This window comes from Mixophyes fleayi, chromosome 11 (genome assembly GCF_038048845.1).
Source record: "Mixophyes fleayi isolate aMixFle1 chromosome 11, aMixFle1.hap1, whole genome shotgun sequence".
Classification (NCBI taxonomy): domain Eukaryota; kingdom Metazoa; phylum Chordata; class Amphibia; order Anura; family Limnodynastidae; genus Mixophyes; species Mixophyes fleayi.
Genome location: NC_134412.1, coordinates 52,014,823 through 52,032,374, shown reverse-complemented (window position 1 = coordinate 52,032,374; position 17,552 = coordinate 52,014,823). Strand labels below are relative to the sequence as shown.

The 17,552-nt window shown below is 40.1% G+C and overlaps 1 protein-coding gene across 6 annotated transcripts in view; it reads right to left on the bottom strand.

Annotated features, from left to right (window-relative positions):
- The window catches only part of ARHGEF12 (Rho guanine nucleotide exchange factor 12), a 187,322-nt gene extending 172,751 nt beyond the window's left edge, over positions 1–14,571 (bottom strand). For all 6 annotated transcript variants that reach the window (XM_075190668.1, XM_075190670.1, XM_075190671.1 and 3 more), the window contains exon 1: positions 14,292–14,571. In XM_075190668.1, coding sequence (XP_075046769.1) covers positions 14,292–14,323 — 32 coding nt within the window. In that variant the 5' untranslated portion in view covers positions 14,324–14,571. The remainder of the gene's footprint in view (positions 1–14,291) is intronic.
- Positions 14,572–17,552: the final 2,981 nt, after the last annotated feature.

Here is a 17,552-nt window from a genome sequence, read left to right as displayed (position 1 = left end):
CATTTTTGACTGTGGCAAAATAATGAAAATGAGAACTATCTAGGCCTGTTCATTAAATTGAATTTATCGCCTTAAACAATCCCTTTGGATGTATATTATGTACAATGACACATTATGTTTAATACTGAAATATTTAAAACATTTGTGATAATTTTATGTCTTTCACATATTGTAAGAAAGCTTACTACAGATCACTACCATTTGGTGCTGCTGGTCCGGGTGGATGGTGCCACTGCCTGAAGGCTTCATTTGTTTTTAGTGTTTCCATTTTAGAAGGGTGTACATTCGACCTGTTGGAGTTAACAGATTCACCTTACAAAGAACATCTACCATAGTAGTAGTCCATAAAACATCAGGCTTCCTTGGGTATGATAAAGGTGGAGATGGACCAGCTGGATGGAGGAATTTCGCTTTCACTTCATTGATGTTTTCATCTTTCTCCAGAATAAATGCAAGCCACCATTTGTTGTCATAGACAGCAGTTACATAATCTCTGATGTCAGCAAGTGGGTGCTGATACTACATTATCTTGAGGAACTGAACAATGACCCTATTGCTCTTTTCAAAGTGTCCCAAGTTGTTTTCTGCAGCTGGCAGAAACTTTTGCATTTCAGAAAATATTTTACACATCCATTCTGAAACAGTGCTCAACCCTTCTTATTAGAAGTATAATTAGCCTTTTTAAATGGGTTGAAACAATAAGGTATGTGTCAATTTCTGATTGGAGAAGGCCATGACATTCTCCTTTGACCCGTGGAGATTAGCAGCAGCCTAATGGGCTGGGCCTTCTCTTCTCTGCCTGGCCGGGTGACTGAGGCTTCTTCTTGCAAGTACAGCGTAGCTCCCAGTCTGCTGTTTCTCTCCCTCCCGGCACCCCTTCCCCAAAATGCTGTTTCTCCCTGCTCCCAGCACACATTCTCCCAGTCTGATAATCCACTGTATTAAACATTCTGCTTTTTCAAATGTGACACAAATGGTCCATGGTCAAGTAAGGTTTGGGTGGGCTTAAATTAGTGACCATGGGGTAAAACCCACCCAAATCTAACCTGTCCCTGTAAAAGGCAGGCTTATTCAACACAAATGAAGTGTCTTTCCATGTGGAGCATATTTCCACATAAGTTTACATGCCTGCGCAGAAGTGGGAGCAGGCACTGTCTGTAAAATCTTGTCCCAAACACACCTGAAGAGGAACGTGCATTCCAGTAATGAAGTGAACTAAAAAAAAAAATGATTGTTTTGTTGATTTTCTCAGATGTGTAGTGCCTCAATAAATACAATTTTCATGAATCACTCATCATCATCAGCTATTTATATAGAGCCACTAATTCCGCAGCGCTGTACAGAGAACTCACTTACATCAGTCCCTGCCCCATTGGAGGTTACAATATAAATTCTCTAGCACAGGGGCACAGACTAGGGTCAATATGTTAGCAGCCAATTAACCTACCAGTATGTTTTTTTGGATTGTGGGAGGAACCCAGAGCACCCGCAGGAAACCCACGCAAACACGGGGAGAACATACAAACTCCACACAGTTAAGGCCATGGTGGGTAATCGAATGCATGAACCCAGTACTGTAAGGCAGAAGTGTTAACCACTAAGCCACCGTGCTGCCCCACTCAAAACCGAAAGCTCTTGTAGCAGATGATCCCATCATGATCCCAAAATAAAACTTTGGGTATTTATTAACAACACTACGAACATTTTTTTTGCCGTTTTGCAAACAATTTTGAAAATGCTATAATTTTTATTGAAACAGGATGCTGTGTTATATTAAAGCCCATAAAAAGAGCTTTAAAATAAGACCTACCCAACTCTCTAGCTCAATCAGGTGAGCTACAAATGCAATTTAAAAAAACGTTAAAAGCAAGTTTTTCATTAAAAAAAACCTGCAACTATAAAAGGCGTATAACTTCAAAACCAGTGCACATATCAGCCTAAGATTTAGGGGGTTTCTTTACACCCATGACAGCATTTATACCATATTTAATTGAAATTAGAGAATGTAAGGTAGAATTTTTTCTAAAATTGTGTTGATTTGATGGGGAACTGGCCCGTATATAAACTTGATTTAGAGAGAGACTGGTGAACTAAGGATAGTTCTGAGTCATGGATCACAACTTGAGGGGCAGGATTTATTATCATGTTAACAGCAGAAGTAGAAATGTCAGATAAGCAGCTTCTATTGGCTGGTGGGAATATTATTAGCTTTTTTTTTTTTGAAAGATTAAGTTTGAGTTGCCAAGAGGACATCCAAGACGACACAGCAGAAAGATAGTGTGATAGGGTGGACCTCCTATGCCACCATGTCTGTGCTGCTGGGAACAGCTGGGCTTGCCTTGCCAATGTCCTTTCTTTACCTCAAATGTGCCCCTCCTGTAGCAGTAGGATGAGCCTGCTGCAACCACTAGGCTCCTACACAGGCACCTAGAACAGCTTCCTTCTGGGTAACTCTTGCTGCTGGTGCACCCCACACACTGGTACCCCTGACCTATTCCTTTAGATCAGGGTTGCTGTAGATGGTTCCCCCTGGCCAGAGCTGCAAGTTAGTGGGCAGAGTGTTTGTACTGGAATGCTGATCCCACCCTTAGAACAACCGGATAACAGATTAGATTAACATAATCTGTAGGTCACAGGAATTGCTGCACGTAAGTAGGCGTCAAAGCAGGATCTTGAAGCAGTGATGTTTTATTAGCTGAAGCAGTCCTAATAAGGACAGTTACATGCCAGTTTGTGGTACTAGCAGATCATTCCAGAAGTTACAGATGGTAGGATAATACATTACATGGTCAAACAGGGCTCCTTTTATACACATTCTGGCACACATTAGCAGGGGATAACACCATCCCCTGATCCTAGATGGCTCCACAAAGACTGAAATATTGCATCAGATATTTAGTATCAGGATGAAATATGATCTCCAAACGTGGATATCAATGCAATGCAAAGTTAACACCAATCTGTGATATCCTAAATCACATTGTTCAGAGGTTTCCTTTCACAAGACAGGATAACAGGTAATGACACCCAACTGTGCTTTCAGACTAAAAAGAAATGTTGGTAACTTCACATGAAAAGTATTAAATTAGCATCAGGCTTTTTTTATTTTTGAGGGTATAGAGTCAAGAGGACAGGAAGGAGAGAATAAGCTATGTCATCTTCATTTGGATCAAATGAAGAAAAGGGGCCAGAGGGTGTAGGGAAGCAATAGAGCTGGTTAATTGTCTAGGAAGAGGATAACATTTCATGTTGAATCTTATCAATTTTGTCCTTAAAGTAGGAAGCAAATTCTTGGGCACTTGTAGTAGTCGGAGGATTTGGCGAGGTCGTTTGGTGTTAGAGGCTTGAGCAGATATTAAAAATTTGAAGTAAGTTTGTTTGACAGTGTCCACAGCATTTCTATAGGAGCGATAGGCAGCAGTATATGTGAGTAAATAATTAGAGGTACGAGATTTATGCCAGCAATGTTATGCTTTGCGAGAAAGGTCATATTTCTGTAGTGTGCCACGACTGCCATCTTAGTTGATATGGAGTGTGAAGAGTAGGTAGAGCCACTTGATCAAGAGCGGATACTAGGGTTCGGTTTAGGTGTGAATGTAGAAAGCATTGCAGAGACGTGTAAAACTTGAGTTAAGATTTATACGGGTATGAGGTGGCTTGGTAGAGATTGATAGCAGACAGGTAAAGTAAAGATGGAGAGATTTCACCTGAAATAGGATGATGATCAGGGAAGGGGTGAAGGAGTGTTAAGGAAATCAGAAACAGAGTATAGTCTAGAGAAAACATGATCAAGGCAGTGGCCATCCCAATGACTATATGAGTTCGTCCACTGGGAAAACCTTAGAGAAAAATTGTGATTGTGGTAAAGAGGGTTTCAATGGCATGTGGAGCAATCGGAAGGGTGCTTTGGAGTACATGTGAAATTTATTTGAAAAGCATGCGGTGACTTTCTTTGGTAAAATGCATTGTTTTAATAATTTTGCTGTGATTAAGAGTAATGTAGGGCCCTTCTGAGGGTTAGAGGTCTGCACATGCTGGTGTAATAGGTTGCTCTTAACCGGTATAGAAAATTAAAGAAAATCATTTTCATGTGCACCAACCATTTCTGATAAAAATGTTCCCCATTTTGTTCATGGTGTCCTGCAGTGCATATAGAGGCATCAGATATTTTATCCAGAAACATGTGAAAAAAACAGTTAAAAAAAAATAATTGCAGCTGTTCAGTGATTTATGTCTATATAACAGAATCACTGCACACATCCTGCTAAAGTAACTAAGGAGCTATACTACAATAGATAGCGAGGGGGGTAGGGGGGTAACGCTAGAGGCAGAGTTGGAAACTGGGTGCTCTTAATCACATAAGGGAACTTTATCAGGAATTCTAAACCCCAATATGCTGTATAATACTGTAGATCTCAAAGCTGTGTAATGGCCTTTCTAATGTGGAGTTTCTTTACATTGTATGCATAAGACTTCCACTTGGTAGGGTTATAATATGGTCTCTTGGAAGAGAGATAGAAGTTCTCAAATTGTAATTCCTATCTGCGTATCAAAACTCAATGAGGATCTTCTAAATCATGTGCAAATTACAGGCCACGCCTGCTGACATAGTTATAAAACGTGAGGTTAGCCAATTAGCTCTGAGATCACAGACACCACAGCCAGAGAACAGGTATCAGACAGGTTTAATCCACACAATACAAACAGTGGATAAGATCAGAATGTTGCGTAATGTTCTACAACATGCACAGAAATAAAATAGTATAATGTTAGTTATGCAATAAAATAAGGCTGTTGATAAAATAATTTGACAACATGTAAAGCACATTTTAGCATAGTTTGACCTATACTGAAATGTGCCAAAAATGTTTTACTGCTACACTGAAGGTTAATATGAGGAGGGGCTCTTTCAGAGTACATATAACACAGGGAACAATGCAGGTCTAGAAACAGCATATCATTGAGAAACTCAAAAATACCAATTCAACATTTGCAAACACAACTTAACCTCTGGTACTAAGTATTGATATTGAGCGATTATACATTTTTTCTATAATTTCAATATTAATTTGAAGATTACTTGCACAAATATAATTTCCAATTTTTCCCTCCCCATAAAATGTTACAGTATATAATATACAACACCTTTATTTACACAATAGTTTAAAAACCCTTTACCACCAATAAAATATTCAAATTATACTTTAACAACTGAAATTCATAAAGGTAATTTGGTCAATCAACTGCACTTGGCAAAATATCAGCATATTATAAAGGATAGTAATATACCTAACATTTATCTCGCTTATGTCCCATAATGCTGAAGCAAGAATGCATTTCTACAGGTAGCAAGAAAAACTGTGCAAGACTGTGGTATTTGTCGCAACAACAGTGCATCATTATAAATATAAAAACTAAAAAAACAAAAATATGTGCCCAGGAGGAATGCCGGGAACCAGTTCAGGATAACCAGACCAATACTCTGGTATGGGCACACATATATTAGCGCACATACTGTTGGAATGTACGTAAGAATATAGGTTGGGAAAACAGGTTCAGAATATTGTGAGCACACACTTTTGTATTGCACATATTGCTGGTCAATTATCTGTGGAAACATCACTGGTAAATTAAGTGTTTGGGAGAGGCACATAGGTGGTTCATTTTATGAGCTTATACTTTGAATATGTCTGTCATTGTTATTGTACAATATGTATTGCCCAAAGTTATATGCAAATCATAATTTTCTCCACTATTGTGAGTTTTGGCCTGGGCCTAGGGACTGTTCTTTATCAGCTATCTTGAAGTTCACCACTACTACCGCAGTGAAGAGCTTATGTTTGCAGTTTTGTGTATATGTGTATATATCACTTAGGAGCTATTGTAGAGTAAGACGTAAATCCAGCTACGGAGGTCAAAACTTTTGTATGGAAAAAACAATTTGTGTTGCAGGGGTGATAATATAAAATGCACAACCTGATTTAGAGTCTTAAGACCAAAATGCAATGTAAAAATATAGCTGGTCAGTATGTGTGTGCAGCATACATCAACATGCAGTAATTGCTTTGCATGTAAGAAATGTTCATATTTGCACTTCTTGAAATACAACCTGGTCTATTCTGATGCAAAACTGGGAATGCCTGGAGTCATTTTTAAGCGTAAATCAGTTACATTTAACAAGTGTTTTTTACCCATTACTTGAATTCTAATCCTACTTTATATACCTTTAGTATCGGTTTACTGTAAATATCAATAAACTGATATATAAAATAGTCATGATATATTAAAAAAATCAATTTTTGATAAATATGTTACTAAAACTGGTGGTAGAATCTAATATTAGAATGCCATTGTTTTTGTCTCTATGCTTACAGCTGCCTAAAGCTGGGTACACACTTGTATTTTATTTTAGATTTAATTTCTGTTACGATTTTACCAACGACAGAAAGTCCCAATGATCGTGCAAACACACCTACACAATTTACTCTCAAGTATGTGATCTTCCTAACCATCTTCTGAGAAGATTGCGACTCTGTACACTCTACAGATATCTGCCTACGCTGCTTGCCGTGACTTCATACACACTTCCACAATTGCCAGACATCGTTCCATCGTTGATCTTGACTTTTAGGAAGTTTATAAAACCAAATCAATCGATGTGTTTTAGCAAGAAAAAACATGATCATGGGAGTGTACACACTTTTGCAATATCTGACCAAATGGCTGTTTATCATCTGATTTGCATGATCCTTGCATACGTGTGTACCCAGCTTTATTTTTTTTTCCTAAAGTCATCCAGTCAATCATAATTAAGTATGATCATCCTCTCACAATACACTGGCTTGTGTGCATGGTCTTGTGCCAGCAAACAGGCATGACATCATTGGAGACATACCCAGGTGGAGGTCTGGAAAAAATGACAGAGTAGAAAAAGAGAGTTGGTATTCATAAAATCCCTATACTTTCACACTGCCTGTACACAGAGACTACTAGCTGTAGTATACTCATTCCCCTGAACTAGGTACAATTAAGGCATAAAAGGTATTTTGAGATTTCAGTGTTCTTAAGGCTTTCAAAGTTGTATACATGTTTGAAATACTTTTCATGTGCCGCATAAGCAGTTTACTATACTTTTAAATTATAAAAGGTATAGTAAAGACATCACACTTTTTAGCGGATGGTTAAATGTGTAAAATTGACACAAAAACTATTTTGTAAATACTATCTATAACCATTTCCCTATATGGCCGGTCCCTTACTCAGAGTCATATCATCAGGTTTTAATATAGCAGAACAATTTGCTATTCACATGGCTCAAAATGGCAGTCCCACCAAAGTTAGCATGAATCCTTAATCTCGTATGAAGAGTACATTCTGTGAAAATATAAGTATCTAAAGCATGTATAATCATTGATAACTGATAATCAAGGAGGTAGCATCTATATATATATTTGGTCTTATAAACCTCATTACTGAAGCAAAACACCAAACTAGAAGCCAATGAGATGGTTCAGTTAATTTAAAACATGTGCTTAACTTATTTTTTTACTTTATTTCCTTGTGCAGCTTTAATTTTTAACACGAGTGGGAGTTGCAATTATGTATGCCTAAAATGATCATCCATAGATTCATAAGAAACACTGCTGCTACTGTTTGTATGGTATTATCAAGCTATATTTACTGAACTAAGCATCTCTCAACAATGTTACATAGGAGGTTTAATATCTGCTTCATGGTAACACTAAATAGGAAATACAATAATTTGTATTTCGCTGCTGGCAAGACTAAGATGAGCTGCAAACTTCACCAATCACAAGCAATAATATTCTAAAAGATATTTAACATTACCAGCTTTCGAGTAACTATAAACCACAAAATTGTCTGAAAAAAAAAATTATTATATTACAACACAATTAATGGAAGGCATAAGTGCAATTCAACAAGTACTTTTTTGCAGCCTATTGTTTTCTACAAATATTATGTAACAGAAATATGTAATTAACTTAGAACATAAAAAAAAATGCAATACAGTGCTCTGATTTCAGACCACTGCTGTACAATACAAATGTAATAATCTGCATTCAATTTATTGCTGAAGCACTAGGGGCTAGATGTACTAAACTGCAGGTTTAAAAATGTGGAGATGATGCTTATCGAAACCAATCAGATTCTAGTTATGATTTGTTAGTTCATTGTACAAAATGACAGCTAGAATCTAATTGGTTGCTATAGGAAACATCTCCACTTTTTCAAACCCGTTTTTAAAACACCAGTTTGCATTGGTGCACTACAGGTCCCAGCAAGCCCAGGCAGCTGTTAAATTTGTAGTACTACAAGTATAAGCATGCCCAAACACCAGTAAAGTCATGTCTGTAAGAGCATGCTGGCACTAGGGAAACCACAACATATCACATTTAAGAGCGAGAAGAAGACGGTTTGTACCTCAGACCTGGAGGACAACAAGGAGGCAGCTTCCTCCCTCATCCTGGGTGACTTCAAAATCTCTATGGACCACCCCACAGACACTGCTGACAAACTTTTTCTTGCTCTTTTCTTCATTCGGCCTCCCATATTGGATTTAATGGTCACTCTCTGGATCTCGTTTTCTCCCACCTCTGTGCCATCTTTGACTTTCCAGAATCACCCTTCCTGCTCTCCAACCACCACATCATCTCATTTAGCCTCTTCCTGCCTCCTGCACCCCTCACTTCCCCTAAATACACGCTCACCAGGAGGAACCTTGACGCCCTCGACCATGCCACCTTTTCCTCCTCACTTCATACAGTGCTCTCTTCAATTACTGCCCTGGATTGCCCTGAACAGGTTGTCTGCCTTTACAACTGTACTTTCACCTAAGCCCTTGACTCTGCTGTCCCGACCACCATGCCTAGCCCTTGGCGATCTAAACCCTAAACGTGGCACTCCAAACAGACCAGTTTCCTGCAAAGAAGCTCTTGCATCATGCCGCTGGAGATCTCGCTTTTATGACAATTTCCTCTACTCATTATTTCATCATACAGCCCTGCCCTCTCTCTCTATAACAACTTTAAGTCTCTTATGTATTCTTAATCATCCTAGCCCCGTCGCCTCTTTGCAAACGGCTTGCTGCACCTGTATTCATCAGCCGGGCTTTGAGTTACCATCTACGGATCAGCTAAGTTCTACTTTACTACTGTTTCTATTTGAACTGCCGCTGTACCAGTAACTCACCTGCCCCTGCTCTGGTTTGCCATCTACAGATCAGCTAAGTTCTACTCCACTACTGCTTCTATTTTGAACTGTCGCTGTACCAGTGATTCACCTGCTGTTGCTCTAAGTTACCATCTTCGAATCAGCTAGTTCTACTCCACTATCGCTCCCATTGGAACTGCCACTGTACCTGTGAGTCACCTGCTGTTGCTCTGAGTTACTATTTATGGATCAGCTCAGTTCTATCCCGCTATTGCCCTCATTAAACTGACGCCGAATCCACCTGCAGTTGTCTTGAGTCGCCATCTACATCTCAGCTATTCTATTCAGCTATTGCTTCCATTTGCACCTTCGCTGAACCAGTGACTCTCCTGCTGTTACCTCAAGTTACCACTCACAGATTAGCTACTCCGTTGCTACTTCCTCTAGCTATATTACCATTGCCCTGCATTTCTATAAGACTGGCTCCCTCGACACTATCTTCTGTGCCCCTCTGACTTGTCGTCACCGCTCTGCTGTATAAAGCTCAACCAGTTACTCTGCCAACACTCATTCAGATAATCGCGACCTGTGGGAAAGGAGCAGGGAAATCCATACCCTCTTGCGGGGGTCACTGGCCACCACCTACCTGTTAGACTCCGCGCCCCTGAATGAGATATCATCTGGCAGGTACAAAGGATCCACTAAATATTCAACGGATTCGTGACACCCTCCACCTCTAGCCAACCCACTATGTTCTCTTTCTTCCCTGTCTCTGGGGACTAGGTCCATATTCTTCTTTCATCTTCTCCCCCATTGACTCCATCCTCACCTGCTCTTTCTCTCCCCCCCCCTTCCACAGTGTCTGCCTTCACCATGCTCACCTCTTTAATTTGTGCCTCTCCACAGGTATTTTGCCTTACTCTTTCACACTCACTCAAACACTTGTTTCACTTATCCTTAGAATCTCTCTATCAACCCTGCATCATCTTCCTCCTCCATTTTACCACCAAATTACTTGAGTCTTACAAGCTTCTTCTACTCTCACTTCCTCTTCGAGCCACTTCAATCTGGCTTCCGTCTTCTCCACTCCATTGCGGATGCCCTTACTAAAGTCACCAATGATCTTTTTTTCTGCCAAATCCAAGGGTCACTTCTTGCTCATCTTTCTGAACCTCTCTGTGGCTTTTGTCACTGAGGGCCACACTACCCTTCTGCACACCCTTCACACCAATGATCCACTTTGTGACACAGTCCTCTAATGCTTCACCTCATCTCCACGTCATCCTAGACTAGTCTCTTGTTCACATCCCACATTAAGTCCCTCTCCCAAACGTACCGCTTCCATCTTTTCAACATCGCCAGAATTAGACCCTTCCTCACCATGAACACCAAAAACTCTTATCCACTCTCATATCTCACTTTGATTAATCCAATCTCCACCTGGCTGGTCTCTCCCTTCCCCTCATTTTCGCACTTTAACCCATCCTCAACGCTGCTGCTAGACATATTTTTCACTTTCAACACTCTGCTTCCCATCTCTGCCAATCACTCCACTGAACCCAATTAAATTTCCTCACCTACAAACCCATCAGGATCAACTGCCCCCCATCCCTAACTTCATCTCCCTCTACACATCCACCAGCCCCCTCTGCTCTGCCAATCATGCCGCCTCACCTCTCACTGATAACTACTTCATACTGCTGCCTCCAAGACTTCTCCCTCTTCTCTGTAACTCACACACATGTTCAGACTACCCCATTAGCTTCCAATGTATCAAACGCTCCATAAAACCTTATCAGTTTTTCAAAGCGTACCAATCCACATCCTAACGCCTCCATCGCAAGCACACCCTCAACTCTGTGTAACCCACTCCCCTTTATATTGTAAGCTCTCATGAGCAGGGCCTTTCTTCCTATTGCTTTCCAATATAGCCCACCTGTACTTCCTTGTTCAATAACTCCTGCATGTTTTCTGTGTCATCTACTATTACATTTTATGCTTTGTATATTGTGTTTATGCTCCTGCTTTTAGGTTGTCCTATGCTGATTTGCTTCCAGTTGGTCCTTCTTTTTGTCTGTTTTGTGTATGTAATCTTGTTATATATGCTGTACCCCCACTGTACAGCACTGCATTTTGTTCTAAATAAACAATAAAATATGTTCTAATTTTAACAGTGACTTTCTTTCACTTTAAAATGTCTTGCAATATCCAGAAATATATGTGGCTATAATTCAGTCTGCAGAGAATCTCATTCCAGTAGAAACATTAAACATAATCCATAGACACCAATGAAACAGAGCACTAGTGTTGAAACTAAATTGAAAATGTTGGAATAAATTGTTTGACTTTTGCATGCAATAATATTTTAATATCTCTCAGACATAAGAATACTCATATTTATTTCAGCAAGACCAATATAGTATATTTTTAAGTTTATTAAAGTACCAAAGACAATTAAAAGTGATGTATAAATTAACATAACACAAAACAATGCAAGCGTTCTGCACGGGCAGCATGGTGGCTAAGTGGTTAGTACTTCTGCCTCACAGCGCTGGGGTTATGAGTTCAATTCCCGACCATGGCCTTATCTGTGTGGAGTTTGTATGTTCTCCCTGTGGATTTCTTCCGGGCGATCAGGTTTCCTCCCACACTCCAAAAATCATACAGGGAGATTAATTGGCTGCTAACAAAATTGACCCTAGTGTGTGTGTGTGTGTGTGTGTGTGTGTGTGTGTGTGTTAGGGAATTTAGACTATAAGCCCCAATAGGGCAGAGACTGACGTGAGCGAGTTCTCTGTACAGCGCTGCGGAATTAGTGGTGCTATATAAATAAATGGTAATAATAATAATAGTGGCCTTAAACCCAGAGTGAATGCTTCAATCACCCTTGTTTCCCAGGATTGGGATTAATTTAGCAAAAAAACTAATATGAGTAAAAAAAAATAAAAGCAATTCTTATTTTAGCCTCAGTTATAGATGTGTTGATATCACCAAAAAATAGTTTCCGCACTTGGGAAATTAAGCCATCACAATTAATTTACCAATGTTCCAAATATGATCATCACCATTGTGTTTTCAGAAAATATGAGTTTATATGTTCTTCCCGTGTTTGTGTGGGTTACCTCCTACATTCCAAAAACATACTAGTAGGTTAATAGGCTGCTATCAAAATTGACCCCAGTCTCTCTCTCTCTCTCTCTCTCTGTGTGTATGTTAGAGAATTTAGACTGTAAACTCCAATGGGGCAGGGACTGATGTGAATGAGTTCTCTGAACAGCGCTGCGGAATCAGTGACGCTATATAAATAGTGATGATGATTCACTGTAGGACAAAAAACCTGACTCAAGACTGACTCAATGCATAACAAGCAAAAGGGTAAAAAATTGTAATAATCATATATTTATTTATATAGCGCAACTAATTCCGCAGCGCTGTACAGAGAACTCATTCACATCAGTCCCTGCCCCATTGGAGCTTACAATCTAAATCCCCTAACATACACACACAGACAGACCAAGAGAGACTAAATGCAATTTAATAGCAGACAATTAACCTACCAGTATGTTTTTGGAGTGTGGGAGGAAAACGGAGCACCCGGAGGAAACCCACACAAACACAGAGAGAACATACAAACTCCACACATATAAGGCCATGGTCAGGAATCAAACTCATGACCCCCAATGCAGTGAGGCAGAAGTGCTAACCACTAAGCCACCGTGCTGCACGTCTGTCTTTGTATAGCCACTAATTCAATTGGGTCAATTATTTCTGACAGAAACTAGACGCAAGGCTACATACAATATTTCAAATGGAAGTGCAATATGCGTATTCTTCCAAATCAGTAACGAAAGAAGCTTGCAAAATATAGCAAATACCAAATCAGAATCTTATAAATGACTTCCTGAGTAAACAGGGCTGCCCTGAGATCCAATGAAACAGTGAATTAAAAATCTATTCTACTTCTTTGGGAGCAGGAGATTAATTCAGTAACACTCATGGTAGCCAGGATGTATAGATGGAAAAAATAATGAGCTTCAATGGTATAAACAAAGGTCTCTAAAGGACACTTTGCCTTCAGTGGAGCAGTCGCTAATTAAATAGCATTCACAATGACAAGCAAATAAAGGGGTTAAATATAAAATACTTTAAAGTAATAAATTGGCTGACTTTGCAAATTTGATAAATAGTATTATAAATAGTAAAATAAATAAACAACAGTCTGGAAGAAATTATCTCCAAGCATCAGACCTCAATATCCAAATGTCAATTCATAGCTATATTTTAGAGACAGTTTTATCAATAATGGGTTAAAAATTAGTTTGATTTTTCTACTGACCTATACTTAAAGAAAGACACTATCTTACATGCATTAAATAAACAGTTATTTGAGGGTCAAAAACAAAAGCATGTACTTTTGTCTACAGATGTAGCAGGATTATACCAAGTTTAAGACATCGTGGTCCCTTCACCAAGATGAAATCTTACAAATTATGTAGAAAATATTGAGTACACACACACACACACACACACATTTAATTGTTTACACAATGCAAACAGAAAAGGGGCATAATACATTTTAAATCCAAATGTGTCAAATTCTGGCTGAAAACTGAGGTGTTAAGAAGCACTGTGCCCTAGATAAGGTAAGCAGCAGGTGATATTTGTTTATATTACTTAACAACTGATATTGTGCACTACAGATTGATAGTTCTTGTAAAACCTGCAGCATCAATAATAAAACAGTGAACCTGAGCTATACATGGCACCACAAAGTTTGGATGCAGATAAACAACCAGTGAAAAGAAAAGGCCCGTCTTGCAGAAGCCAGGAAAGGGATTACAGCAATAAAATTGAAAAATTATTTACATAAGCAATTATCACATAGCAAACAGTCATACATTGCTCCAGTAAAAATAGCAAAAAAAACCTTCACAACAAGACCAATTAATTCCCAAAACAGTATGTCTTATTAGATATCCAAGTTACTTTACGGAAAGAACAAGTACAATTTCTATATTGTAAAGTGTGACATTTGCAGGTTTCTGAGCATTTAGTCTATAAACAACATGGACCAGGAATTGTAACATACTTATTTCACTAAATGCACTGCTCACACTCACCTGTCCGAGGCCGCAGACTGTGTGCCACTCATTGGGTTCCTCTGGGATAGTCCTTACCTTAGCTAACTATCATGTTAGTTTAACTCTAGCTATATTTGCAACCTTACAGATAATCTGCCCGTCCCGCAGGGGGCTCTAAACTCCAAGCAGTAGCTCATAAGGTCAATCAAAAAAAGGGGCCGTAGACTGAAACTTTAAAAGTCAACAAAACAAGGGGTTGTTTCTGCCGGTACTCTGGGGCACTAAGTACCAGCACCTCTCCGGGACTCATCGTGCTCACCGCGCATGTGCTGGGAAGTCTCACGTAACTAATAATTAGTGGTAACGCGAGACTTCTCGGCGCATGAGCCATTTGCTAATGGGAACAGGGTACTCTGCTAGGGGCAGCTGCGCATGCGCCGACCGGTGGCACGTCACCAGAAATTATTGGCGACTCAGTTTGGACTTTCCAAGGAATGCTCGGTTAGCACCAAGTCTCGCGTTACAAAGTCAATGATAAGTCAAGTGCTCCGATGCGAGACATTCAGACGCATGTGCACTGAGCATGACAGGCTTCCATTTTATTTCATTCTGAGTCTTCTCGTTGCTGCACAGTAGACAGTCTAAGAAGATACAAATATACTAGTTTGTAATAGGGAAAAAAAAGCAGGGAAGGAGGAAAAATAAAGAATTTGCAGATATGTGAAACAATTATTGTGATGTATTGTACAGTATGGACTGTACAGGTTTATCGTTTATCAGTTGCTAGTTCTGTTTAGGGAAGAACCTGCAGAAGTTGCTTACAGCATGTAGCTATATTTGTGTATGTTTACTTTATATTTGCTAATATTTATGCTTTGACGATATGTTTTTATCCATAGCAGTGACTTGAGTTATAATGTTGCCTAGTTTACTATGTTTACTAGTTGTGGTTGCAGAATGTACTTTTCAGATTCTGCTCTTATGTATATGATGACATTTACTAAAGATGAATATTTAAAACCTACATCTACCATGTCATGTTGGGCACATATAGTATATATTGGATCCAAATCCCGTTGTTACCTTGTCTTATAAATTGTCTCTTTGGATCTTGCGTTCAAAGCTGTATGGGTAAACATGCCCATTATATTTATATGCGGGCAGCATAATGATGGACATTGCTGTCTCACAGTGCTGGGTTCAGGAGTTTGATTCCAACCAGTGTCCTGTCTGTTTGTAGTTTGTATGTTCTCTCTGTGTTTCCTCCAGGTGCTCCATTTTTCTCATACAGTCCAAAAAGCATACTGGTATGTTACTTGTCTCCTGACCAGGGCTGACACCAGAAATTGCGGGGCCCAGTACAAATGTAACAGACAGGGCCCCCCCTCCTACATTTGCCTCCCCTCGCCCCATTCTCTAGTCAACCCCATCCCGGTTCCATATAAACCCTGCAGTAGTTTATTTACCTCTCTGCATCTTCATGCTGTCTCCTTTCGCTTCCTCTCTACTGACAGCGCTGTGATGTCATTAATTACATTTCGTCAGCGATGCTGCAGGAATCCTCTCTGCCTTGTTGCGGCTCTCTGTCCGGGAGCCAGGCACCTGGTTGCCTAGGACTGGAGCAAATGGAGGCAGCTGTGGGGCCCCGACATCTTGGGAGTGGAGGCAGACATGCTGCCTACAAGGGGGCCACGCCCGCTGCTGCATCCTTGATTACACACAGAGGTCTCTCCCCACACCACCTCTCACATCTCAGGAGCAGCTGCTGCCTAGAAATTGCACCCGCTACCTCCCTTAGTTCATGGCAGAGGCCCCATCCCCTAATAAATTTGTTTAGGAGCAAGACTGGTGGGGCCCCACTCTGCTATTGGGCCCCATACTGCTGTACTCCCTGTACCCCCAGGGGCGGATCTAGGAAATTGCTATACCCGGGGCGATGTAGGGGGGAGGCGATTTAGGCCCCGCCCCCTTTTCGACTTCTAAGGCTGCTGGCGGCTGCACAGTATGTGCGGGTCCGCTCGGCAGTGACTGTGTGCTGCCCCGCTGCTCTGATTGTGTTTAAAACGCAATCAGAGCAGCCGGACAGCATACTGTCACTGCCGAGCGGACCTGCACAGTGTGCAGCTGTCGGCAGCAAGCCCCCTGGATCCGCCACTGTGTACCCCTCTGATGGCGGCCCTACTCCTGACAGTACAGCACCACAGTCTGTGTGGTAGGGAATTAAGATTGTAAACTCCAATGGGGCAGTGACTGATGTGAATGACTATTTATCTTATGTAAAGCACTGCATGATATGATTGCTGCTATATAAATAAAGACTAATGAATATATTTAAGTTCCAGCACCGTTGTCAGTGTCCATCCCCTGATCATTTTCCATTTATGTAAATAAAAGTTTGTAGAGGAGGAACAATTACAGCAACTTTGCCAGTTTGAAACAGGCCAGATCTTAGCAGCATTGAGAGGAACATTGGTAAGTAATGCTCTAGTTTAGCGTAAACTAATGAACTCCACCAAAAATTGCATTTTAGCTCAATTCATTTAATTTAAAATGTTAGCAAAACATTTTGAACAAACAGATAGATATAAATAAGAAACACAAAAAAGGTAAAGGGATGAATAGTAACTTGAAAGTATGGCAAATACATACTGGTAGGTTAATTGGCTGCTATAAAAAAAAAAAAATTGACCCTAGTCTCCCTCTCTGTCTGTCTGTGTCTGTGTGTGAGTGTCTGTGTGTCTATATTAGGTAATTTAGACTGTAAGCTCCAATGGGGCAGGGACTGATGTGAATGAGTTCTCTGTACAGCGCTGCGGAATTAGTGGCGTTATATAAATAAATGATGATGATGATGATGATAGTTACAATGTAGGTGTCTTGGATAGTGTTCTTTTTGTGACCCTCTTTGTCCTTTAGAAAATTTGGGAGGTTTAAGCATCAAATAGACTCCTCGGTATGCTTTGAGAAATGGCAATCACTCATTGCGCCACGCATGTTTCACAGTTTGCATAGTGCTACTAGTGCACATGATTACATTGTTGTGGTGACAGGATCGGTGCATGTCAGTGTAAAGCTGTAATTAATGACAGTGGCCATATAACACACCACTTTGTTTTTAAAGCCCACTTTCTTTTTTGTTAACTTAGCTTCTGGTTCAAAATCTCTATTTATGGTATCTGCATGCATTCTCTTTATAGAATCTCGCCTTACACTTGGACGTTGTTGTCCCACTTTTCCTGACCCTAAATGTTGACTTTTATAAGCTCAGTGAATTTATACCTTATTGTTTGGGTTGATGGT